This window comes from Salvelinus namaycush, unplaced genomic scaffold (genome assembly GCF_016432855.1).
Source record: "Salvelinus namaycush isolate Seneca unplaced genomic scaffold, SaNama_1.0 Scaffold26, whole genome shotgun sequence".
NCBI lineage: Eukaryota > Metazoa > Chordata > Actinopteri > Salmoniformes > Salmonidae > Salvelinus > Salvelinus namaycush.
Window position 1 is genome coordinate 433,741 of NW_024059452.1, and position 26,583 is coordinate 460,323.

Consider the following 26,583-nt stretch of genomic DNA (forward strand, 5'->3'; position numbering starts at 1 on the left):
CGACGTTCCGTTGGCTCCCAACACAGTTCTTTGTCTTTTAGTCCCAACCCTGAACATAGTGTGTGTGTGGGGTTGTTTTAACAGATTCCTGTTCATGGGGGAGGGGTATGTGTGTGGGTCTGTGGCTGTTATCTGATGAGAACAACATGTGTGGGGAAGAGAGGGGATGGGTGCCTGTTGTGTCAAGTATAGCTTGTGATGAGAATTTTGTTATAACAAGTTTCCAGTATCTATTACAATTTCTTACAGAAGCCAACTGCATGGAATGGCGTCGATTAATGCGGATGAATCGGAGCACGTGTCAAACTCATTCCATGGAGGACCAAGTATCTGGGGGTTTTCGCTCCACCCTTGTACTTGATTAATGAATTAAGGTCACTAATTATAAAGGAACTCCCCTCATCTGATTCTCTAGGTTTTAATTGAAAGGAAAAAAATAAAGCGCGCGGAAACTCGGCCCTCAATGGAATGAGTTTGACCCCTGAAAAAATGGAAATTGAGAGAGAGTTTGAGAAGCAACAGCTGTGCTGGAATGCGATCAATGTGGGGGACATTTCTGATGAAACGGAGTGGGAGGATGAGGGCCTAGTATGTGAATGGTCTGTAGTGGAAGAACAGAGATAATGATACTGGAAGCAGTGGTGCATGTAGTATAGAAACTCTAAAGAGACCCAAGGTAGGGAGCTAGAGTAATAATGTGTCACAGTGGAAAGTTGGGATGGTGTTTGAGGAGACCACAGGGCCTCATTTACACCCTATCTGATTAACCAAGGCCATAAAAGGAGAGGTGAAGTTAAATTGGGCTGCATCTGTGTAAATGAGAACTTGTTCTGAACTAGCCTACCTGGTTAAATAAAGGTGAAATAAAACATTTTAAAATGGCAGATTGTTAATATCATGTGCTAGTCAGGTTCAGCAAGGGAAGATTATTCAATTGGAAAATCATAATGGGACGAAGCTCAGAATCCATGACCCTGGAGCTTATGCTAAATTGAAGGGAGTAATCTGAGGTCCCAATATCTATGTCCATGGATGATATTGTTAAAGAACATGTGAAGGAGACAGAGTGGTTGAAGCCTAAAGGTTGATCAGTAGGAAAGAGGGTTAAAGAAGTGAAAGCTTATCGGTGCTGTTGAGGTTTGAGAAGGTTTTGTCTGGAAAAGTACAGAAAAGGATTCCTTAGCTTCAATGTCAGAGAATTTGACCCAGCCTCATCAATCAACCAATCAAATTTATTTATAAAGCCCTTCTTACATCAGCTGATGTCACAAAGTGCTTTACAGAAACCCAGCCTAAAACCCCAAACAGCAAGGTGTAGAAGCACAGTGGCTAGGAAAACCTCTCTAGAAAGGCCAGAACCTAGGAAGAAACCATGAGAGGAACCAGGCTATGAGGGGTGGCCAGACCTCTTCTGGCTGGAGATTATAACAGAACATGGCCAAGATGTTCAAATGTTCATAGATGACAAGCAGTGTCAAATAATAATAATCACAGTGGTTGTCGAGGGTGCAACAGGTCAGCACCTCAGGAGTAAATGTCAGTTGGCTTTTCATAGCCGATCATTCAGAGTATCTCTACCGCTCCTGCTGTCTCTAGAGAGTTGAAAACAGCACGTCTGGTGAACAGGTCAGGCTTCCATAGCCGCAGGCAGAACAGTTGAAACTGGAGCAGCAACGGAGAATCATCACGGTGTTTTTAAATGCCAAAGAATGGGACATGTAGCTGTTGAGTGAAAATATGTGCCAAGTGGCTGGTCCTGTAGTAAGAGGACCTACTGTCACACTGATGGAGCTTCCATGGCTGGTCCTGTAGTAAGAGGACCTACTGTCAGACTGATGGAGCTTCCATGGCTGGTCCTGTAGTAAGAGGACCTACTGTCAGACTGATGGAGCTTCCATGGCTGGTCCCGTAGTAAGAGGACCTACTGTCAGACTGATGGAGCTTCCATGGCTGGTCCCGTAGTAAGAGGACCTACTGTCAGAACTGGTCTTTCTACTAGTCCTGACATGGTTTCGAGGGCTGTTCAGAAATCTTGCACCCATAAATACGCTGTGACAAAGGATACTTTAATATTGAATAAAATATACTTCATAGCTTTCATTGGTAAGGTTATCAACACTTGGTTTGTGTAAAGCAGAAATACCAGGTTGAAAGTTATCTTGTAAACTGCAGCAGAGTTGTTGGGGGTAACAGATGTTACTGTCGGTATGGTTTTTGATAAGCTGCATAACCTGGGGGTGGATTATCTCAGCATGATATAGACCCCAATGTTTGCAAACACAGAAATGGATCTATTGATAAAGTTTATTGGGGGTGTGGGAGGGTTTTTGGGGAAGGGGAGGGTGTGGTAGAAGTTAATAAGGATTTATTGGTTTATTTTCTTTGTACAGAATTAGACAGACATGGACCTTAAATGTTTGTTTGCGGACCGCCATGATACCATAGGAGGTCTGCATCAACGGACTTCAGTACAGGTAGTGCCTCATCAGAGAGAGAACATTTCAGTTGCTCTACAGTTTTGAAGCTGAATGTAATGATTATCAGTCCTTTACATGTGTACTAATATTCAGACACATTCAGTTGTTTCTATATTTATCTATAATTCAGGGTTTTCACACGGGGCTTAAAGTAAATAAATATTAGTGCTTGAAAAAGTACTTAAATCCTTGAATTTGACTTGCCATTGTACGATCCCTGATAATTCTTACTATGGTGTGAACGGGAAATACAATTGGTTTTTGTGAGTGAAATAATACAGTGAAGACAAGGTTATTCAGGAAAATAGTACATAGTGCTGCCTGAAACATACTACAACCTTGTACTAAATGGTTTTTGACTCTTATGTGAATTTAGGAAATCTACTATAGATTAAGTGCTCTTATGTTGTGCAATTTAAAATGTGTACTTTGTGTCTAATGTGAATGAATGTTTTATCAAGGATTAGCTACCTGATCTACTGAAATGAGATAATTGAACAAGAAAAGAGAGAAAATATTTTTACAGAATAAAGTGCCAGAACTGTCAAGAAAATAACTTTAGTGTCCGTTTGTCTTTATTACTACAGGCCGACTCAGATTAAGTCTGAGGCCGGAAACATCAACAGTGAGGACAAACCCAGCCTGCCTCTCTCCTTCCACACTTAGTAGAAACCTACAGTCACTGGGTCCTGATTGTGACAGTGGAGCCCAGTTTGCACTGCAGGATTCAGAGATGGCATCAGTGAAGCTGGAAGACTGCAGTCAAACACTGGAGCTGAATGTCAACATTAAAGATGAAGAAGAAGAGGAGGAGAAGATTAGAACAACTGTTAGTCATGGTAAGAGCAGGTTCTCTCTATAAGTTATCTTCATAAATTAGACCTCCATAAGTTATGACCCAGTCTATTGCTAGGTTGAATTCTGTAATTCTGACATCACACATCCCTGAACAACTCAAGACTTCACTGCGAGGCAAAACTTTGTAAAACTTGTAACGCCTGCCTTTGCCCACACATTGTCTCAAGAACGTTGAAAATGTTTAATACCCTCAATCACCAAGTTAGGCATACCTCATTTCAAATTAGGCCATGACATCATCACTGTCAATATTGAATTATAATTCTTTGCGTTTTACCAGTGAAATGACCAAGCTGTTTCTGCATGCCAATTGTTCGATCTCAATCAATTTCATGGGAATATGCATTTAAATATTCTTGAATTACTGTTTGGTTAGCAAATTAGAGCAGATGGTGTTAAATTATATAGACTTCCTGTATTTTGTTTTAATCTAAGCACATTCTGCCTAATGGCGCGCTGTTGAGTTTGAGACGATTCAGCAAACCATTCTAAAATCTCGTAAGAAATGAGGTGTTGTTTTTGTTGTAACAGTAATGTTATGCTATAATATTTGGTTATGTGGACTACTAATTAATCAGTAGGTGATCGTCCAAGACATTGATCTACCTTTACTAAACAAACACCATTGTGGCGGCTCATCACTCTTGCAGCACTACACCCCTGCAGTCTGCTGCACCCAACTAGTGATTGATGCTCACCTAGCCTACTCTTTTGTCTCGCGCAACATTTGGTGATGCAGAAACGAGAGAACATGTTTTTTATGAAAATCTGGGAATATTTGGCCAAGGAAACATTTCTGGTTGGTCTCAAGGAATGTGACACAGGGAGACTTTTTAAAACAGGATTGAGTGAAGTAGCAGCTAATGCTCATGGAGAGCCTCACAATTATTACTATTAACCTTTATTTAACTAGGCAAGTCAGTTAAGAACAAATTATTATGTACAATGACGGCCTACACCGGCCAAACCCGGACAACACTTGGCCAACTGTGCGCCGCCCTATGGGACTCCCAATCACGGCCGGTTGTGATACAGCCTGGAATCTAACCAGGGTGTCTGTAGTGACGCCTCTAGCACTGAGATGCAGTGCCTTAGACCGCTGCGCCACTCGGGAGCTCATAAGTTTGATGAAATTCCATCATCTTTCAGTCTAATAGGGCTATTTACTTCCTTTTGTAGCTCATCACCAGCTTCTTGTATGTTTATTGTACATAAATATAAACACAACATGCAACAATTTCAACTATTTTTCTGAGTTACAGTTCATAAAAGGGGCGGCAGGTAGCCTAGTGGTTAGAGCGTTGGGCCAGTAACCGAAAGGTTGCTGGATCGAATCCCTGAGCTGACAAGGTAAAAATCTGTCGTTCTGCCCCTGAACAATGCAGTTAACCCACTGTTCCCCGGTAGGCCGTCATTGTAAATAAGATTTTGTTCTTAACTGACTTGCCTAGTTAAATAAACATTCAATGTAATAAAAAAATATATAATAAGGACATCAGTGAATTGAAATGAATTAGGCCCTAACCTGTAGATTTCACGTGACTGGGCAGGGGTGCAACCATGTGTGGGCCTTGGAAGGCATAGGTCCTTGGCAGCCAGACCCACCCAATGGGGAGCCAGGTCCAGCCAATCAGAATGAGTTTTTACCCACAAAAGGGCTTTATTACAGACATAAATATAATTCTCTGGCAACAGCTCTGGTCGACATTCCTGCAGTCAGCATGCCAATTGCACGCTCCCTCAAAACTTGAGACATCTGTGGCATTGTGTTGTGTAACAAAACTGTACATTTTTAAAGTGTCCTTTTATTGTCCTCAGCACAAGGTGCAGCTGTGTAATGATTATGCTGTCACACCTGTCAGGTGGATGGGTTATCTTGGCGAAGGAGAAATGCTCACTAACAGGGACGTAAACATATTTGTGCACACAATTTGAGAGAAATAGGCTTTTTGTGTGTATTGGAAAATTTCTGAGATTTTTTATTTCAGCTCATGAAACATGGGACCAACACTTTACATGTTGCGTTTATATTTTTTTCATTGTACAGTCGTGTCCAGAAGTTTTGAGAATGACACAAATATACATTTTCACAGAGTCTGCTGCCTCAGTTTGTGTGATGGCAATTTGCATATACTCCAGAATGTTATAAGGAGTGATCAGATGAATTGCAATTAATTGCAAAGTTCCTCTTTGCCATGCAAATGAACTGAATCCCCCAAAAACATTTCCACTGCGTTTCAGCCCTGCCACAAAAGGACCAGCTGACATCATGTCAGTGATTCTCTCGTGAGTGTTGACGAGGACAAGGCTGGAGATCACTCTGTCATGCTGATTGAGTTCGAATAACAGACTGGAAGCTTCAAAGGAGGGTGGTGCTTGGAATCATTGTTCTTCCTCTGTCAACCATGGTTACCTGGAAGGAATCACATACCGTCATCATTGCTTTGCACAAAAAGTGCTTCACAGGCAAGGATATTGCCGCCAGTAAGATTGCACCTAAATCAACCATTTATCGGATCATCAAGAACTTCAAGGAGAGCGGTTCAATTGTTGTGAAGAAGGCTTCAGGGCGCCCAAGAAAGTCCTGCAAGTGCCAGGACCGTCTCCTAAAGTTGATTCAGCTGCGGGATCGGGGCACCACCAGTACAGAGCATGCTCAGGAATGGCAGCAGGCAGGTGTGAGTGCATCTGCACGCACAGTGAGGCAAAGACTTTTGGAGGATGGCCTGGTATCAAGAAGGACAGCAAAGAAGCCACTTCTCTCCAGGAAAAACATCAGGGACAGACTGATATTCTGCAAAAGGTACAGGGATTGGACTGCTGAGGACTGGGGTAAAGTCATTTTCTCTGATGAATCCCCCTTCAGATTGTTTGGGGCATCCGGAAAAAACTTGTCCGGAGAAGACAAGGTGAACGCTACCATCAGTCCTGTGTCATGCCAACAGTAAAGCATCCTGAGACCATTCATGTGTGGGGTTGCTTCTCAGCCAAGGGAGTGGGCTCACTCACAATTTTGCCTAAGAACACAGCCATGAATAAAGAATGGTACCAACACATCCTCCGAGAGCAACTTCTCCCGACCATCCAGGAACAGTTTGGTGACGAACAATGCCTTTTCCAGCATGATGGAGCACCTTGCCATAAGGCAAAAGTGATAACTAAGTGGCTCGGGGAACAAAACATCGATATTTTGGGCCCATGGCCAGGAAACTCCCCTGGCCTTGTGGTCAATCCTCAAGAGGTGGTTGGACAAACAAAACCCACAAATTCTGACAAACTCCAAGCATTGATTATGGAAGAATGGGTTGCCATCAGTCAGGATGTGGCCCAGATGTTATTTGAAAGCATGCCAGGGCGGATTGCAGATGTCTTGAAAAAGAAGGGTCAACACTGCAAATATTGACTCTTTGCATCAGATTCATGTAATTGTCAATTAAAGCCTTTTACACTTGTAATTATACTTCAGTTTTCCATAGTAACATCTGACAAAAATATCTAAAGACACTGAAGCAGCAAACTTGGTGGAAATTAATATTTGTGTCATTCTCAAAACTTTTGGCCACAACTGTAGTTAGGCATAACTGTCCTCTCCATGTTCAGCTGGAATTTAGCCTGAAAAGGATTTGAGAAATATGATATAGGCCTACGTCTCGTTTTGCGCTGCACAGAATATCAGATCTCAACAATGATTGGAGAAGTGTTGAACATAACCAGTAGACTACCACATCCTGATGATTTATATCTGATACATATATATTTAATAATTTTATATATCAAGTTGTAGAAACACCTCAAGGATGATCAATGGAAACAGGATGCACCTGAGCTCAATTCAAAAGTTTGGGGTCACTTAACACCAGTCTCAACGTCAACAGTGAAGAGGCGACTCCGGCATGCTGGCCTTCTAGGCAGAGTAGCAAGGGCCAGTTTTATTGCTTCTTTAATCAGCACCACAGTTTTCAGCTGTGCTAACATAATTGCAAAAGGGTTTTGTAATGATCAATTAGCCTTTTAAAATGATAAACTTGGATTAGCTAACACAACATGCCTTTGGATCACAGGAGTGATGGTTGCTGATAATGGGCCTCTGTACGCCTATGTAGATATTCCATAAAATATCTGCCGTTTCCAGCTACAATAGTCATTTACAACAATAACAATGTCTTCACTGTATTTCTGATCCATTTGATGTTATTTTAATGGACAAACAATGTGCTTTTCTTTCAAAACAAGGACATTTCTAAGTGACCCCAAACGTTTGAACAGTAGTGTATATTTAATATGTTTTATATATCAAGTTGTAGAAACATCTCAAGGATGATCAATGGAAACAGGATGCATCTGAACTCAATTTTGAGTCTCTTGTTTTTTTTTTTAAATACATTTGCAAAAATTTCTAAACTTGTTTTCGCTTTGTCATTATGGGGTATTGTGTGTAGATTGCTGAGGATATTTTTTTATTTAATATTAGAATAAGGCTGTAACAAAACAAAATGTGGAAAAAGTCAAGGGTTCTGAATACTTTCCGTGGGCACTGTCAGACCCCTTCCCATTTTTCCCATTTTGGTACATTACAGCCTTATTCTAAAATGGATTACATGTTTTTCCTCGTCAATCTACACACAATACCCCATAATGACAAAGCCAAAACAGGTTTTTAGAAATTCTTGCAAATGTAAAAAAAAAAAAAAATGATAAGAATTGCTTATTTACGTAAGTTTCCAGACCAATTGCTATGAGATGATCCTTGAGATGTTTCTACAACTTGGAGTCCACCTGTGGTAAATTCAATTGATTGGATATGATTTGGACAGGCACACACCTGTCTATTTAAGGTCCCACAGTTGACAGTTCATGTCAGAGTAAAAACCAAGTCATGAGGTGGAAGGATTTGTCCGTAGAGCTCCGTGACAGGATTGTGTCGGCACAGATCTGGGGACCGGTACCAAAACATTTCTGCAGCATTAAAGGTCCCCAAGAACACAGAGGCCTCCATCATTCTACAATGGAAGAAGTTTGGAACCACCAAGACTCTTCCTAGAGCTGGCCACCCGGCCAAACTGAGCAATCGGGGGAGAAGGGCCTTGGTCAGGGAGGTAACCAAGAACCCGATGGTCACTCTGACAGAGCTCCAGAGTTCCTCTATGGAGATGAGAGAATCTTCCAGAAGGAAAACCATCTCTGCAGGTCTCCACTAATAATGACTTTATGGTAGAGTGCCCAGACGGAAGCCACTGCCTAGTAAAAGGCACATGACAGTCCGCTTGGAATTTGTCAAAAGGCACCTAAAGGACTCTGACCATGAGAAACAAGATTCTCTGGTCTGATGAAACCAAGATTGAACTCTTTGGCCTGAATGCCAAGCGTCATGTCTGGAACTAACCTGGCACCATCCCTACGGTGAAGGATGGTGGTGGCAGCAGCTTGCTGTGGGGATGTTTTTCAGCGGCAGGGACTAGGTGACTAGTCAGGATCAAGGGACAGATGAACGTAGCAAAGTATAGAGAGATCCTTGATGAAAACCTACTGAAGGTTCACCTTCCAACAGGACAATGACCCTAAGCACACAGCCAATACAACGTAGGAGTGGCTTCGGTACAAGTCTCTGAATGTCATTGAGTGGCGCAGCCAGAGCCCGGACTTGAACCCGATCAAACATCTCTGGAGAGACCTGGAAATAGCTTTGCAGAGACGCTCCCCATCCAGTCTGGCAGAGCTTGAGAGGATCTGCAGAGAAGAATGGGAGAAACTCCCCAAAAACAAGTGTTTCAAGCTTGTAGCTTCATACCCAAAAAGACTCAAAGGTGCTTCAACTAACTATTGTGTAAAGGGTCTGAATACTTATGTAAATGTCATATTTCAGTCATTATGGGGTATTGTGATGCCATTATGGGGTATTGTTTGTAGATTGATGAGAATATATATATTTTTTAATTTAACCAGCGCAAACTGGCTTTAACCAGAATAGTAAGAGGAGTGGGAGGCCCCGGTGCACAACTGGGCAAGAGGACACGTACATTAGTGTCTAGTTTGAGAAACAGACGTCTCACAAGTCCTCAACTGGCAGCTTAATTAAATAGTACACGCAAAACAACAGTCTCAAAGTCAACTGTGAAGAGGTGACTCCGGGATGCTGGCCTTCTAGACACTATTCTGGGTAGAGCCAGTTTGCGCTGTTCTGTGAAGGGAGTAGTACACAGCGTTGTACGAGATCTTTAGCCATTTCCAGCTACAATAGTCATTTACAACATTAACAATGTCTACACTGTATTTCTGATCAATTTGACATTATTTGAATGGACAAAAAATGTGCTTTTCTTTCAAAAACAAGGACATTTGTAAGTGACCCCAATCTTTAGAATTTATTCATTTATTTCACCACTAATGGTAGTGTATTTATTTTAATTTATTTTTTTAACCTTTTTTTAACTTTCTTAGCATACTGGTTATTGTCCGGAATTTCAGATGACTGACATGCCGAAAGTAAACTGCCTGTAAACTGCCCAAAAGCTAGGAGATGCATATACTTGATAGCATTGGATAGAAAACACTCTGAAGTTTCTAAAACTGTTAAAATAATGTCTGAGTATAACAGAACTGATATGGCAGGTGAAAACCTGAGGAAAATGTTTATTTTGAGGTCACAGGTTTTTTCAGTGCTTGCCTATGGGATATACAAATAGATAGGACCCAGATTGCAGTTCCTATGGCTTCCACTAGATATCACCAGTCTTTAGAATGGGTTTCAGGTATTTGTAGTTTTTCCAAGGTGTCCCCCATTAGAAAAGTAGTCATGTTGCGCGCATCGAGAGTGCGCTCTTCATTATTTATCTTAGCTATTAAACACACTATTCTCCGTCTTAAATATTATTGTTTATTTAGATATTAGAATACCTGAGGATTAATTGGAAACATTGTTTGACTTGTTTGGACGAACTTTACCGGTCACTTTTTGGATTGGTTTGTGTGCATGTTGAATGAGTGAATTACTGAATCAAACGCGCCATCTAAACTGACATTTTTGGGATATAATGAAGGACTTTATCGAACAAAACGACCATTCGTTGTGTAGCTGGGACCCTTGGGATTGCAATCAGAGGAAGATCTTCAAAGGTAAGTAATTTATTTAATTGCTGTCTGTGATTTTGTGACACCTGTGCTGGTTTAAAAAGTATTTTGATGTGGGGCGCTGTCCTCAGATAATCGCATGGTATGCTTTCTCCGTAAAGCCTTTTTGAAATCTGACAACGCAGTTGGATTAACAAGAAGCTTTTAAATGATGTAAGACACTTGTATTTTCATGAATGTTGAATATTACGATTTTTGTATTTTGAATTTCGCGCTCTCCAATTTCACCGGATGTTGTCGTAGGTGTCCCACTAGCGTTTGGACATGCACCCAAACAGGTTAACTAGGCAAGTCAGTTAGGAACAAACTCTTATTTTCAATGATGGCCTAGAGACAGTGGGTTAACTGCCTTATTCAGGGGAAGAACAACAGATTTTTACCTTGTCAGCTCAGGGATTCAATCTTGCAACTCTTCGGTTGCTCTAACCACTAGGCTACCTGTCAACTGGTATGGCTAGAAGACGATTGGTCACCGCTCTGAGCCTGGTTCCTCTCTCGGTTTCTTCCTAGGTTCCTGCTTTCTAGGGAGTTTTTTGTGGCCACTGTGCTTCTACATCTGCATTGCTTGCTCTTTGGGGATTTTAGGTTGGGTTTCTGTTAAGCACTTTGTGACAACTACTGATGTAAAAAGGGCTTCATAAACTACATTTGATTGACATGTATATCACACCAACTGAATGGTTCTTCTGATGTTCACACAGGACACCATGTTGAGACATTCTCTACATCCAGAGAGCAACAGCAGGAAGATCAGAGAGCTAAGAGGTCTCATCACTGCCCACATTGTGAAGACATTTTCCCATTTCTATCAAAGCTAAAAATACACCTAAAAATACACACAGGAGAGAAGCCTTACTCCTGCTCTGACTGTGGGGCGAGTTTCTCTAGTCTGGAAAACTTAAAAACACACCAACGTATACACACAGGAGAGAAGCCTTACTCCTGCTCTGACTGTGGAAAATGTTTTAAAACATCAAAAGAGCTAAAAGTTCATCAGAGAACACACACAGGAGAGAAGCCTTACGTCTGCTCTGACTGTGGAAAATGCTTCACAACATCAAGTCATCTAAAAGTTCATCAGAGAACACACACAGGAGAGAAGCCTTTCTTCTGCCCTGACTGTGGAAAAAGTTTTAAAACGTCAAATGGGCTAAAAGTTCATCAGAGAACACACACAGGAGAGAAGCCTTTCTTCTGCCCTGACTGTGGAACTAGTTTCTCTCAACTTTCCCACTTAAAAACACATGAACGTATACACACAGGAGAGAAGCCTTACTCCTGCTCTGACTGTGGAAAACGTTTTAAAAGATACGCTGAGCTAAAAGGTCATCAGAGAACACACACAGGAGAGAAGCCTTACGTCTGCCCTGACTGTGGGGCGAGTTTCTCTCTTCTGGGCACCTTAAAAGGACACCAACGTATACACACAGGAGAGAAGCCTTACGTCTGCCCTGACTGTGGAACTAGTTTCTCTCAACTTTCCCACTTAAAAATACATGAACGTATACACACATTAGAGAAGCCTTACGTCTGCTCTGACTGTGGAAAATGCTTCACAACATCAAGTCATCTAAAAGTTCATCAGAGAACACACACAGGAGAGAAGCCTTTCTTCTGCCCTGACTGTGGAAAAAGTTTTAAAACGTCAAATGGGCTAAAAGTTCATCAGAGAACACACACAGGAGAGAAGCCTTTCTTCTGCCCTGACTGTGGAACTAGTTTCTCTCAACTTTCCCACTTAAAAATACATGAACGTATACACACAGGAGAGAAGCCTTACTCCTGCTCTGACTGTGGAAAACGTTTTGAAAGATACGCTGAGCTAAAAGGTCATCAGAGAACACACACAGGAGAGAAGCCTTACTTCTGCTCTGACTGTGTAAAATGCTTCAAAACATCAACTCAGCTAAAAGGTCATAAGAGAACACACACAGGGGAGAAAAAAAGTTAATCAGAGAACACAGGCATGAGAGAAGCCTGCTTATGTCTGCTCTGACTTTTGGGTGAGTTTCTCTCACCATAGCAACTTAACACACCAATGTATAGACTATAGACGTCTAGCCAAAGGCTGCGTGTTTGAATCTCATCAAGGAGGACTTTAGCAATTTCGCTAATTAGCAACTTTGCAACTTCTTACTAATTTTTAGCTATGTTAGCATGTTAGCTTAGCATGCAACTACTTAGCATGTTAGCTAACCTTTCCCCTAAACCCATTTAACTCTACCTTAAACCCCTCACCCCTAACCTAGCTAACGTTAGCAACAACAAATTGGAATTAGTAACATATCATACATATTACAAGTTCGTAACATATTGTATGAATAGCAATGCGTAACATAACATATGAATTGTAATTCTTAACATCTGATATGTCCTACAAGTCGTATTATACTGAACAACAATCTAAACGCAACAATTTCAAAGATTTACAGTTCGTATAAGGATATCAGTCAATTATCAGTCAAATAAATATCAGTCAAATAAATGAGGCCCTAATCTATGGATTTCACATGACTGGGCAGGGGCTCAGGCTTGGGTGGGACTTTGGAGGGCATAGGCCCACTTGGGAGCCAGGCCCAACCAATCAGCATGAGTTTTTCCCCACAAAATGTATTTATTACAGACAGAAATACTACTCAGCCCCCTCCCAGACAATCCTGCAGGTGAAGAGGTCCTGGGCTGCCGTGGTTACATGTGATCTGCAGTTGTGAGGCCTGTTGGATGTACTGCCAAATTCTCTAAAAGGACTTTAGAGGTGTCTTATGGTAGAGATATAAATATTGAGTTCTCTGGCAACAGCTCTGGTGGACATTCCTGGATTCATCATGACAATTGCACATTCCCTAAACTTGAGACAAATGTGACATTGTGTTGTGTGGCCTTTTATTGTCCCCCAGCACAAGGTGCACCTGTGTAATGATAATGCTGTTTTATCAGCATCTTGATATGCCACACCTGTCAGGTGGATGGATTATCTTGACAAAGGCTGAAATGCTCATTAACAGGGATATAAACAAAGTTGTGCACAAGATTTGAGAGACATTAGCTTTTTGTGCATATGGAACATTGCTGGATTTTTTTATTTCAGCTCATGAAACCAACACTTTAAACATGTTTAGTTTATTTACTGTGATAGTCCAAACATACTAAATGAAGTGGCACTGATGTTTTTTGTATAATATAAAACGTTTTGCTCTGAGACCAGGTTGTCCCTCTGCAGTATTCTGTGGGAAGGAGCTAGTATACCCTTTTTAATTTTTTTTATTGAACCTTTGTTTAACTAGGCAAGTCAGTTAAGAACCAATTCTTATTTACAATGGTGGCCAAGGAACAGTGGGTTCAGATTTTTACCTTGTCAGATCGGGGATTTGATCTAGCAACCTTTTGGTTACTGGCCCAACGCTCTAACCACTAGGCTACCTTCCGCCCCTAACATGTATCAGATAGAGATGGTGTGATGATCACTTTTCACCATTAGTTTGGGGGGGAACTTTATTTAATGATACACAGCTTATGAAATGAATACATGTGTTTATTAATTGTCTTTAAAGCTACATTAGTTATTTTAGTTACTGATCATGAATGTGTTTGGATAACTGCATTGAAGCAAACTTGATTGATCTGCCAATGAAAAATAAAGTTACATGAATATGTACTGGTCAACCTCTTCTTCTCTTTAGTATTCAGTTCTTCATATTAGATCTGACAGTATGAATGGTTCTTATGGTTGTATTCAGTTCTTCATATTAGATCTGACAGTATGAATGGTTCTTATGGTTGTATTCAGTTCTTCATATTAGATCTGACAGTATGAATGGTTCTTATGGTTGTATTCAGTTCTTCATATTAGATCTGACAGTATGAATGGTTCTATTCAGTTCTTCATATTAGATCTGACAGTATGAATGGTTCTTATGGGCTGAGTGCCTGGAGTGTTTTTGTATGACTACAGTCAGGAGTTCTCTCTGACCCTGTGATGTCACCAGCACATTAAGTACATTCATCTTAAGATAGCCAGGTGGGACAACTACATATCACAGTAAATACATTTCTCCTCAATTAGTCAGTGTCACATTATTATTATTATTATTTGTATTAGTAGTATTAGTATTTTGGGGGGGTACTCTTTAAAGACGTAGGGTTTCAGACTTTTTCGGGCAGATGGGCAGGGACTCTGCTGTCCTAGCATCAGAGGGAACCTGGTGCCTCCATTGGGGTGCCAGGACAGAGAAGTGCTTTGACTGGGCTGAGATGGAGCTTGACCTCCTGTAGCAGTGGGACGGCCATGAGACCAGAGGTGGCAGAACTGAGTGCTCGGGCTGGGATCCAGGGTTTGAGCATAGCTTGAAGGTAGAGATGGGGCAGTTCCTCTTGCTGCACCGTAAGTAAACACCATTGTGTTGTAGTGGATGTGAGCTTTGGCTGGAAGCCAGTGGAATGTACGGAGGAGCAGGATGACATGGGGGAACTTGGGAAGGTTAAACACCCAGATGGACTGCAGTGTTCTAGATAAGTTCAGTGGCGACCCATCATTCAGGGCAGGTTGGCCACCTGTTTTGAGCCCCACAGTTTTAGCGATAAAGTGAGAAAAAATTATCTGTCTGCAAACAATGTAAAAAAAAAAAAAAACATTTATAATTGAGTAATTAATAAAGCCACATACAAACATGGTCTCTTTTATGTTTTCTTGAGTAAGGCAGCTCCAAAGTGCAGGTGTTTCAGCCTAGCTCCGTGCTTTCTGTGGAGGTGGGGCAAGCCAGCAGAAAATATGGAGCTTTGCGCCGTGATTGGCTCAGTGTTCTGTCATTCATGGGGACAATACGTCACTGCCAAGTCTAAGGGTAGAACTTGCAAATTTAAGCCCCTTGGGTGCTGCCATAGAGTTACATTAGAAGTACCCATCCAAGAAGGCTTAAGGTCATTGTCCACAGATAAAATAACGTCAAATCATGTGATATCTACAGTCGCTTTGATTGGACTGATCATGTCAACATCATACTTTCAAAATCTGAGCTAGCAGTCATCATCATGGATCAAGTCGACAATCTACTGGCAAATCCTTTATAATTTTTGTCATATGAAGAGAAATAATGAGAAATTATAGATAAAACGTATCGGTTCTCATCGGCCATTGGACATAAACATTACAAAACAAGTTGGAAATTGCAAATTTCTGCAATCATTAGCCTGCTATTCAGTGGAGTGGCTCTATGGTCCCAAGTCTAAGATTAAGGGGCTCTTTTCCTAGTTTAAAACTGTAAACAATCAACATTGGCCGTGCTGTCAATGAAGCTTGATTTGTGCCGCGCTCAAAACAACTTAACTCGGTTCTGAAAAATCTGACTTGAGTGAGTTCAAGACAACTGGGAACTTGGGGATAAACGAACTACGACTGAGAAAATACGTTTTGAACTCATCCAACTCGGAATTGTAAATTGGGAACTCGGGCCTCTTTCTACAGCTATGACCTGAAGATCACTGACGTCCTCATGATTCCATTTTTCTCTTTGAGTTGCCAGTTGTCTTGAAAGCACCATAAATCCAGAGAAAGCCAGACTTTGATGACAAAGTTTCATGACAAAATATGCCCATGAAGGACTGCCACCTTCCTGTTCAAGTGAGCACAACACAACAAGTTGAGTCAACCAATGTCTTGTATGCTGTTGCATAAATGATGTAACATGCCAGGGAGATGTGTATACTGTAGCTAAGAAAGTAATACTAAGTGTATGTTGTGTAGTAAGATGTTAGTAGCCCATGTGCCTCACCTTTGTAATTTGGTCTATTTTCACCTCTTAATTTTGCCCACTGTTCTGACTTGGTGGTTCACATGTAGCCTATAACCTGTTTTTGAGAAATGTAAGAATTTTAATTGTCTGCATATATGCCCCTTTATTTATCCTACGGTTCTGACTTGGTGTACAGGGAGAACACTGTAAGAACGGCCCATGTTCTGAATTTTGTCGCTGTGCATTTCAAAAGTGGTGAACAAATAGTTATATTGACTACGTCCGTTCTAGCTCGCTCATTAATGTCTTAATCGAAATTACGGTTTGCCTCTTATCCGCTTGTCGTCCCCTTATGCCATAGTTTGTACATATCAATTGTCATTTGTTTAAGCAAGTCAGCCATGTTTTTTTAGAAGACAGTAAATGAGGCTGAATGAACTGTTTCGTTGCCAGACCAGGCTCCGCTGATAGCCAGGTGTAGCAGTGGTAAGTTGTTTGGACTATGCTTTTCGGTCAGCTTTATGTAACAGTTTGTGGGCACCCTTTCTCTCTGTTATAGTGCAATTAATGTATTGTTTAGTAATGTGTTGTGTAATGGCTTTGCTGGCATGCATCCCACTTTTTAATTTAATCATTATTTAACTAGGCAAGTCAGTTAAAAAAACAATTACTATTTACAATGACTGCCAAACCCGGACGATGCTGGGCCAATTGTGCGCTTCCCTATGGCACTCCCAATCACGGTCGGATGTGATTTAGCCTGGATTCGAACCATGGACTGTAGTGATGCATCTTGCACTGAGATGCAGTGCCTTAGACCCCTACCCCTGTGCCACTCAGGAGCCCTTAAAAGGTTTGCGCCCAACGTGGGGCAGGAGTTTGACGGCACAAGCGGGGAGCCCAGGCAACAGAGATTTGAGAAATGTGTTGGTTCTCTTCTCCAGATCTGTGCCTCGCCACAAACCTGTCTCAAAGCTTGACGGACAATTTCTTCGACCTCAATCCTTGGTTTTTGCTCTGACATGCACTATCAACTGTGAGACCTTATATATACAGGTGTGTTCCTTTTCCAATCATGTCCAATCATTTGAATTTACCACATGTGGATTCCAGTCAAGTTGTAGAAACATCTCAAGGATGATCAATGGAAACATTATGCACTTGAGCTCAATTTGGAGTCTCAGAGCAGATGGTCTGAATACTTACCAAATAAGGTATAGATTTGCTAAAATTTCTAAAAACCTTTTCGGTTTATCATTATGGGCTATTGTGTTTATATTGACGAGGGGAAAAATGAATTTAATAAATTTTCGAATAAGGCTGTAACGTAACAAAATGTGGAAAAAGTCAAGGGCTCTTATATACTGCCCTGTGTATGCTTCAAACTACAGATGTAAGGTTCTGAAGTGGTAAACACAATGACATAATGGAAAATGCATGTCCAATGGTTATCTCTGTATTAGTATTACCAACATTAAAACACCTAGATAGAGCAGTGGTTATCTCTGTATTAGTATTACCAACATTAAAACACCTAGGTAGAGCAGTGGTTCTCTCGGTATTAGTATTATCTCTGTATTACCCACGTTAAAACACCTAGGTAGAGCAGTGGTTCTCTCTGTATTAGTATTATCTCTGTATTACCCACGTTAAAACACCTAGGTAGAGCAGTGGTTCTCTCTGTATTAGTATTATCTCTGTATTACCCACATTAAAACACCTAGGTAGAGCAGTGGTTCTCTCTGTATTAGTATTATCTCTGTATTACCCACATTAAAACACCTCGGTAGATCAGTGGTTATCTCTGTATTAGTATTATCTCTGTATTACCCACGTTAAAACACCTAGGTAGAGCAGTGGTTCTCTCTGTATTAGTATTATCTCTGTATTACCCACATTAAAACACCTCGGTAGATCAGTGGTTATCTCTGTATTAGTATTATCTCTGTATTACCCACGTTAAAACACCTAGGTAGAGCAGTGGTTCTCTCTGTATTAGTATTATCTCTGTATTACCCACATTAAAACACCTCGGTAGATCAGTGGTTATCTCTGTATTAGTATTATCTCTGTATTACCCACATTAAAACACCTAGGTAGATCAGTGGTTATCTCTGTATTAGTATTATCTCTGTATTACCCACATTAAAACACCTAGGTAGATCAGAGAGGACAGAGCATGTGGCTTTGTAACACACAGGTGTTTCATCTCCACACTGGGATGATTTTAACAGTGCAACGCCACACAGGCCTCATGCCTCTCAGGTAGGAGAGTACCAGAAATAAATGAATAAAAAACACAAAACTAATGAAGGAACACACAGTCACCAACAATATATCCCTGGCGTCAATACTTTCAACTTTCTCAGCTCGCTGTTACAGTACAGCACCACAAAATTCCATTTATTAAGTAACCATCTGTCTTATGTAACCAGAATAACTTACCTATCACACTATTTTGAGAGTACCGGATTTATATTTACTATGTTACATCTAGTCTATGAGATGAGGCTGCACCTTAACCTACATTATAAACACGCAGATCAAGAGGTGTGTTTTCCCTTCAACATCTGCATGTGGCATAAGCTCACCCACCTCACAGCATGAATCTAAAATAGTTAACTTTGGCTGTGAGTGATGGGAGCAAATCTGACTCAAGGCAATTACTTGAATAATTCAAAGGATGTTTTATTTACAAAGGTGATAACTAAATTGTCTTAAAAAAAAAAAAAGACTTCGCTATGGGGCCGTTAATGGGAATTTGGCCGTGCTTCAGCTGAACTGCAGTACGGAAAATGCCCTGTGAGCACAGTGGAAAGCATGCTTATAGACTGGAAGCCTGCCCCCTTGATCCGAGAAGGGTGTAATTGCAGACCGCAATTAGGGGCGTTCTCTGATATCGGGTGTTTCATGATATCAAGTTTACACCAATTGATGCTCCCCATTGGTCCGTGGCCGTTTCTTTTGCGTTGGGAAAACACTTGTTGACAATTGTAGCTAAGCCCAACCCTTTTCCTAACTTTAACCTCAGTCTCCTAATCGGCACGTTAGTTATCCAAACCTGCATGGTAAACAAATCCCTAACCCTCACCCTTTTCCTAACCTTAACCTCAGTCTCCTAACCTGCCATGCTAATTCACCTAACTGCCACTTTAATTATCCTAACCTGTTTTGTATGCTATGTGCCTAGTTAAATAAATACTTTAAATGTTTTTTTACAAATATTCTCCATCAGTTTCATAACACCGGAACTGACCAATGGCATTTATACATTTTTCTTGTATCAGGGAACATCCACATCAAGAAACTGTACAGTAGTTCTCCTACTGGGAGGCGCGGGAAATAGTTTAAAGAGCGATTGGTGCTGAGGAAGCTATGGCAGTGGATGCCCCGCAGCCGGTTGAGATTCATAACGTCGTTTACCAGTTGACGGATACCGATTGTAAATATTAATTGTACGTGCGGCTGAAAGGTTTTTGGGAGTTCAGGAATTGACTTTGGAAGCATTGCAGGCAGTGGTGAAAAAGTACCCAATTGTCATACTTGAGTAAAAGTAAAGATACTTGAGTCCTTTCCTATCAAGGTAAAAGTGAAAGCCACCCAGTTAAATACTACTTGAGTAAAAGTCTAAAAGTATTTGGTTTAACATATACATAAGTATCAAAAGTAAATGTAATTGCCAAAATATACTTATGTATCAAAAGTAAAAGTATAAATAATGTAATAAATAAAACCCTACTCCTCCGCCAGAGCGTCCAGTGTGGCTCTGAACGCTCCGAGAGCGATACGAACTGACAATCTGACAACGCTCTGAATTTACGAACGCCCAAGCACACTCTGGCACTCCAGATTGAATTTAAGATCACACCCATAATTTACTAACAAAGTATTTGTGTTTAGTGAGTCCGCCAGATCAGATGCAGTAGAGATGCGTGAACTGAACAATTTTCCTGTCCTGCTAATCATTCAAAATGTAACGAGTACTTTTGGGTGTCAGGGAAAATGTATGGAGTAGAAAGTACATTATTTTCTTTAGGAATGTAGTGGAGTAAAGTAGTTGTAAAAAATATCAAAAGTAAAGTACAGATACCCCAAAAAACGACTTATGCAGTACCTAAAATATTTGTACTTAAGTACTTTACACCACTGATTGCAGGGAATACTGACTGAAGATGTTCCTCCCTACGAGGCCCATGAGACTGTGTAGGGATGTGATTTGAATAGGACTGTGACTGAAGGAGTGGGATGTTTTTATTTATCTATTTATGATTTTTTTTTTATGTCGTTGTTTCCGCAATGGACATTTTTTTCTACAGTTTACTAACCGTACAGTAAGTGGCGGCAGACACGTTATATGTGTGTAAATGTCAGTATACCAGAGAAGAAGATGAGGCTGTTGTACTGTCGTAATGGGGAACAGGAAGTTCCGGGTAGAAAACGACAGAACTGTGTTATGTCGATAGTGGTTGTGTCCGTTTCAACTGTATCATTGTTGGTATGTAATAGCACGTTTAAACTTTCTAATGTCGAAAGAATATATAATATGCTAGGTAGCAAATCCGTCAAGGTATTATCACGTTTGGTAAAGGTTTTAATTGTATGTGTTATTTTGGGGTCTAACCGAGTGATTGAAGAACGTGATTAAAAACGATTTTACAAGTCACATAGATAGACTAGGTTTGTCTGAGTGTATGTACATAATTTCGTCAAAGTAATTTCATAAATATTCCACTTCTTTGAGTTCGTTTTAACACGTTCTTGGTTTTGTGTGAAATGTTGTTTATGAGCTGGTAAATAGCCTCGTCCGAACCATCCTGATCTCGCGAGTTTACATACACTGTTTTGTTAATGTCAGCTCGCGAGATCAGGATGGTTTGTACGAGGCTAGTCAAATGGCGGCTTAAACGGTTTCGGTCGTCTCTCTAGGAGTTTGCTCGTGGTGAAATGGCGACATGAGGCTCTGTGATGGAGTGTCAAAATAGAGGGAAGCTAACTAAAGTTTTCCTTCACCATTTGGAGAGAGAGGCCAACTGCATGGAATGGCGTCGATTAATGCGGATGAATCGGAGCACGTGTCAAACTCATAACAGGGAGGACCAAGTGTCTGCGGGTTTTCGCTCCACCCTTTTACTTGATTAATTAATTAAGGTAATTAATTAGAAAGGAACTCTCCTCATCTGATTGTCTAGGTTTTAATTGAAAGGAAAAAAATAAAGCCCGCGGAGACTCGGCCCTCAATGGAATGAGTTTGACACCTCTGAAAAAATGGAAATTGAGAGAGTTTGAGAAGCAACAGCTGTACTGGAATGCGATCAATTTGGGGGACAGTTGTGATGAAATGGAGCGGGAGGATGAGGGTCTAGTATGTGAATGGTCTGTAGTGGAAGAACAGAGATAATGATACTGGAAGCAGTGGTGCATGTAGTATAGAAACTCTAAAGAGGCCCAAGGTAGGGAGCTAGAGTAATAATGTGTCACAGTGGAAAGTTGGGATGGTGTTTGAGGAGACCACAGGGCCTCATTTACACCCTATCTGATTAACCAAGGCCATAAAAAGAGAGGTTAAGTTAAATTGGGCCGCATCTGTGTTAATGAGAACTTGTTCTGAACTAGTCTACCTGGTTAAATAATGGTGAAATAAAACATTTAAAATGGCAGATTGTTAATATCATGTGCTAGTCAGGTTCAGCAAGGGAAGATTATTCAATTGGAAAATCATAATGAGACGAAGCTCAGAAGCCATGACCCTGGAGCTTATGCTAAATTGAAAGGAGTAATCTGAGGTCCCGATATCTATGTCCATGGATGATATTGTTAAAGAACATGTGAAGGAGAGAGTGGTTGAAGCCTAAAGGTTGATCAGTAGGAAAGAGGGTTAAAGAAGTGAAAGCTTATCGTTGCTGTTGAGGTTTGAGACGGTTTTATCTGGAAAAGTACAGAATAGGATTCCTTAGCTTCAATGTCAGAGAATTTGACCCAGCCTCATCAATCAACCAATCAAATGTATTTATAAAGCCCTTCTTACATCAGCTGATGTCACAAAGTGCTTTACAGAAACCCAGCCTAAAACCCCAAACAGCAAGGTGTAGAAGCACAGTGGCTAGGAAAAACTCTCTAGAATGGCCAGAACCTAGGAAGAAACTTTGAGAGGAACCAGGCTATGAGGGGTGGCCAGACCTCTTCTGGCTGGAGATTATAACAGAACATGGCCAAGATGTTCAAATGTTCATAGATGACAAGCAGTGTCAAATAATAATAATCACAGTGGTTGTCGAGGGTGCAACAGGTCAGCACCTCAGGAGTAAATGTCAGTTGGCTTTTCATAGCCGATCATTCAGAGTATCTCTACTGCTCCTGCTGTCTCTAGAGAGTTGACAACAGCAGGTCTGGGACAGGTAGCACGTCCGGTGAACAGGTCAGGGTTCCATAGCAGAACAGTTGAAACTGGAGCAGCAAAGGTGAATCATCACAGTGTTTTTAAATGCCAAAGAATGGGACATGTAGCTGTTGAGTGAAAAGATGTGCCAAGAGTGGTGGGGAACATGATTACGGTGAATGTTGGAGCAATGTGACGGTTAAGTGTTGCAATTGTGTGGAGGACACACAGAGCAGCATTTGGTGGATGCCAGGTGCAGAGAGAGGCTCAGAGATATAGAATCCATCATGATGTATCATATGCAGAGGCTGTAAGACAGACTGGTGAAACTACAATGCAGACTGATGGAGCTTCCATGGTTGGTCCCGTAGTGAGAGGACCTTCTGTCAGACTGATGGAGCTTCCATGGCTGGTCCTGTAGTGAGAGGACCTACTGTCAGAACTGGTCTTTCTACTAGTCCTGACATGGTTTCGAGGCCTATTCAGAAATCTTGCAACCATAAATGCGCTGTGACAAAGGATACTTTAATATTGAATAATATGTACTTCATAGCTTTCATTGGTAAGGTTATCAACACTTGGATTGTGTAAAGCAGAAATACCAGGTTGAAAGTTATCTTGTAAACTCCAGCAGAGTTGTTGGGGGTAACAGATGTTACTGTCGGTATGGTTTTTGATAAGCTGGATAACCTGGGGGTGGATTGTCTCAGCATGATATAGACCCCAATGTTTGCAAACACAGAAATGGATCTATTGATAAAGTTTATTGGGGGTGTGGCAGGGTTTTTGGGGAAGGGGAGGGTGTGGTAGAAGTTAATAGGGATTTCTTGGTTTATTTTCTTAGTACAGAATTAGTCAGACATGAACCTTAAACATTTGTTTGCGGACCACCATGATACCATAGGAGGTCTGCATCAACGGACTTCAGTGCAGGTAGTGCCTCATCAGAGAGAGAACATTTCAGTTGCTCTACAGTTTTGAAGCTGAATGTAATGATTATCAGTCCTTTACATGTGTACTAATATTCAGACACATTCAGTTGTTTCTATATTTATCTATATTTCAGGGTTTGCACAAGGGGCTTCAAGTAAATAAATATTAGTGCTTGAAAAAGTACTTAAGTCCTTGAATTTGACTTGCCACTGTACGAACCCTGATAATTCTTACTATGGTGTGAGTGTAACGAATGTGAAATGGCTAGCTAGTTAGCGGGTACGCGCTAATAGCATTTCAATCGGTTACGTCACTTGCTCTGAGACCTGAAGTAGGGTTTCCCCTTGCTCTGCAAGGGCTGCGGCTTTTGTGGAGCGATGGGTGGGTGACTTCGTGGGTGACTCATGCTTCGTGGGTGACTGTTGTTGATGTGTGCAGAGGGTCCCTGGTTCGCGCCCGAGGTCGGGGCGAGGGGACGTACTAAAGTTATACTGTTACATGAACGGGAAATCAAATTGTTTTTTGTGAGTGAAATAATACAGTGAAGACAAGGTTATTCATAAAAATGTTTACATAGTGCTGCCTACAACATACTGTAATTTTGTACTAAATGGTTTTTGAGTCATTTATGCATTTATGTGAATTTAGGAAATCTACTATAGATTAAGTGCTCTGTTGTGTTTAAAATGTGTACTTTGTGTCTAATGTGAATGAATGTTTTGTCAAGGATTAGCTACCTGATCTACTGAAATGAGATAATTGAACAAGAAAAAAGAGAAAATATTTTTACAGAATAAAGTGCCAGAACTGTCAAGAAAATAACTTTTGTGTCCGTTTTGTCTTTATTACTACAGGCCGACTCAGATTAAGTCTGAGGCCAGTAACATCAACATCAACAAACCCAGCCTGCCACTCTCCTTCCACACTGAGTAGAAACCTACAGTCACTGGGTCCTGATTGTGACAGTGGAGCCCAGTTTGCACTGCAGGATCCAGAGATGGCATCAGTGAAGCTGGAGGACTGCAGTCAAACACTGGAGCTGAATGTCAACATTAAAGATGAAGAAGAAGAGGAGGAGAAGATTAGGACAACTGTTAGTCATGGTAAGAGCAGGTTCTATCTATAAGTTATCTTCATAAATTAGACCTCCATAAGTTATGACCCAGTCAATTGCTAGGTTGAATTCTGTAATTCTGACATCACACATCCCAGAACCTCAAGACTTCACTGACTTTAGCATTTTAGCTAATTAGTAACTTTGCAACTACTTACTACTTTTTAAGCTATTACTTAGCATGTTAGCTTAGCATGCAACTACTTAGCATGTTAGCTAACCTTTCCCCTAAACCCTTTAGGGGAACCTTTCCCCTTTCCCCTAAACCCTTTAGGGGAACCCCTAAACCCTTTTCCCCTAAACCTTTTCTACCTTAAACCCCTCACCCCTAACCTAGCTAACGTTAGCAACAACAAATTTGAATTCGTAACGTATCATACATATAACAAGTTCGTAACATATTGTATGAATAGCAATGCGTAAAATAACATACGAATTGTAATTCATAACATACGATACGTCCTTCAAGTCGTATTATACTGAACAACAATCTAAACGCAACAATTTCAAAGATTTACAGTTCGTATAAGGAAATCAGTCAATTGAAATAAATAAATGAGGCCCTAATCAATGGATTTCACATGACTGGGCAGGGGCTCAGCCATGGGTGGGACTTGAGGGCATAGGCCCACTTGGGAGCCAGGCCCAGCCAATCAGAATGAGTTTTTCCCCACAAAAGGTCTTTATTACAGACAGAAATACTACTCAGCCCCCCTCAGACAGGAGGTCCTGGGCTGCCGTGGTTACATGTGATCTGCAGTTGTGAGGCCGGTTGGATGTACTGCCAAATTCTTTAAAAGGACGTTAGAGGTGGCTTATGGTAGAGATATAAATATTGAGTTCTCTGGCAACAGCTCTGGTGGACATTCCTGCAGTCATCATGAGAATTGCACATTCCCTAAACTTGAGACATCTGTGATATTGTGTTGTGTGGCCTTTTATTGTCCCCCAGCACAAGGTGCACCTGTGTAACCAGCTTCTTGATATGCCACACCTGTCAGGTGGATGGATTATCTTGACAAAGGCTGAAATGCTCACTAACAGGGATATAAACAAATTTGTTAACAACATTTGAGAGAAATAACATTTTTGTGCAGATGGAACATTTCTGGAATATTTACTTCATCTCATGAAACCAACACTTTACATGTTTAGTTTATTTTTTAGTTCAACTTCTATTGGTAGGCCAATGTAATGTACTAAATGGAATGGCGCGGCTATTTTTGTAACATATAATACATTTTGCTCTGAGACCAGGTTGTCCCTCTGCAGTATTCTGTGGGAATGAGCCAGTAGACACTTTTTTTTAACCTTTATTGAACTAGGCAAGTCAGTTAAGAACCAATTCTTACTTACAATGCTGGTCTAGGAACAGTGGATTAACTGCCTTGTTCAGAGTCAGAACAACAGATTTTTACCTTGTCAGCTCGGGGATTCGATCTAGCAACCTTTTGGTTACTGGCCCAACGCTCTAACCACTAGGCTACCTTCCACCCCTAACATGTATCAGATAGAGATGGTGTGATGATCACTTTTCACCACTAGTTTGGGGGGATTGTTTTACAACTTTATTTAATGAGACACAGTTTATGAAATGAATACATGTTTATTAATTGTCTTTAAAACTAGATTAGTTATTTTAGTTACTGATCATGAATGTGTTTGGATAACTGCATTGAAGCAAACTTTATTGATCTGCCAATGAAAAATAAAGTTACATGAATATGTACTGGTCAACCTCTTCTTCTCTTTAGTATTCAGTTCTTCATATTAGATCTGACAGTATGAATGGTTCTTATGGTTGTATTCAGTTCTTCATATTAGATCTGACAGTATGAATGGTTCTTATGGTTGTATTCAGTTCTTCATATTAGATCTGACAGTATGAATGGTTCTTATGGTTGTATTCAGTTCTTCATATTAGATCTGACAGTATGAATGGTTCTTATGGTTGTGTTCAGTTCTTCA

At 40.8% G+C, this 26,583-nt stretch overlaps 1 protein-coding gene across 1 annotated transcript; it reads left to right on the forward strand.

Annotated features, from left to right (window-relative positions):
- The first annotated feature begins 489 nt into the window (after nucleotides 1-489).
- Nucleotides 490-12,632, forward strand: LOC120039209 (zinc finger protein OZF-like). Its single transcript, XM_038984699.1, has 2 exons — nucleotides 490-588; nucleotides 11,278-12,632. The coding sequence occupies exons 1-2, from the start codon at nucleotides 490-492 to the stop codon at nucleotides 12,412-12,414; spliced, it is 1,236 nt and encodes a 411-aa protein (XP_038840627.1). The 3' UTR covers nucleotides 12,415-12,632.
- The last annotated feature ends 13,951 nt before the right edge of the window (nucleotides 12,633-26,583 follow it).

Bases quoted from the DNA above. Each gene is read 5' to 3' on its own strand.
- LOC120039209 (XM_038984699.1), top strand. From the start codon at position 490: ATGGAAATTGAGAGAGAGTTTGAGAAGCAACAGCTGTGCTGGAATGCG. The intron at 589-11,277 runs GTATGTGAATGG...TTTCTATCAAAG, and splicing joins AGTGGGAGGATGAGGGCCTA to CTAAAAATACACCTAAAAAT.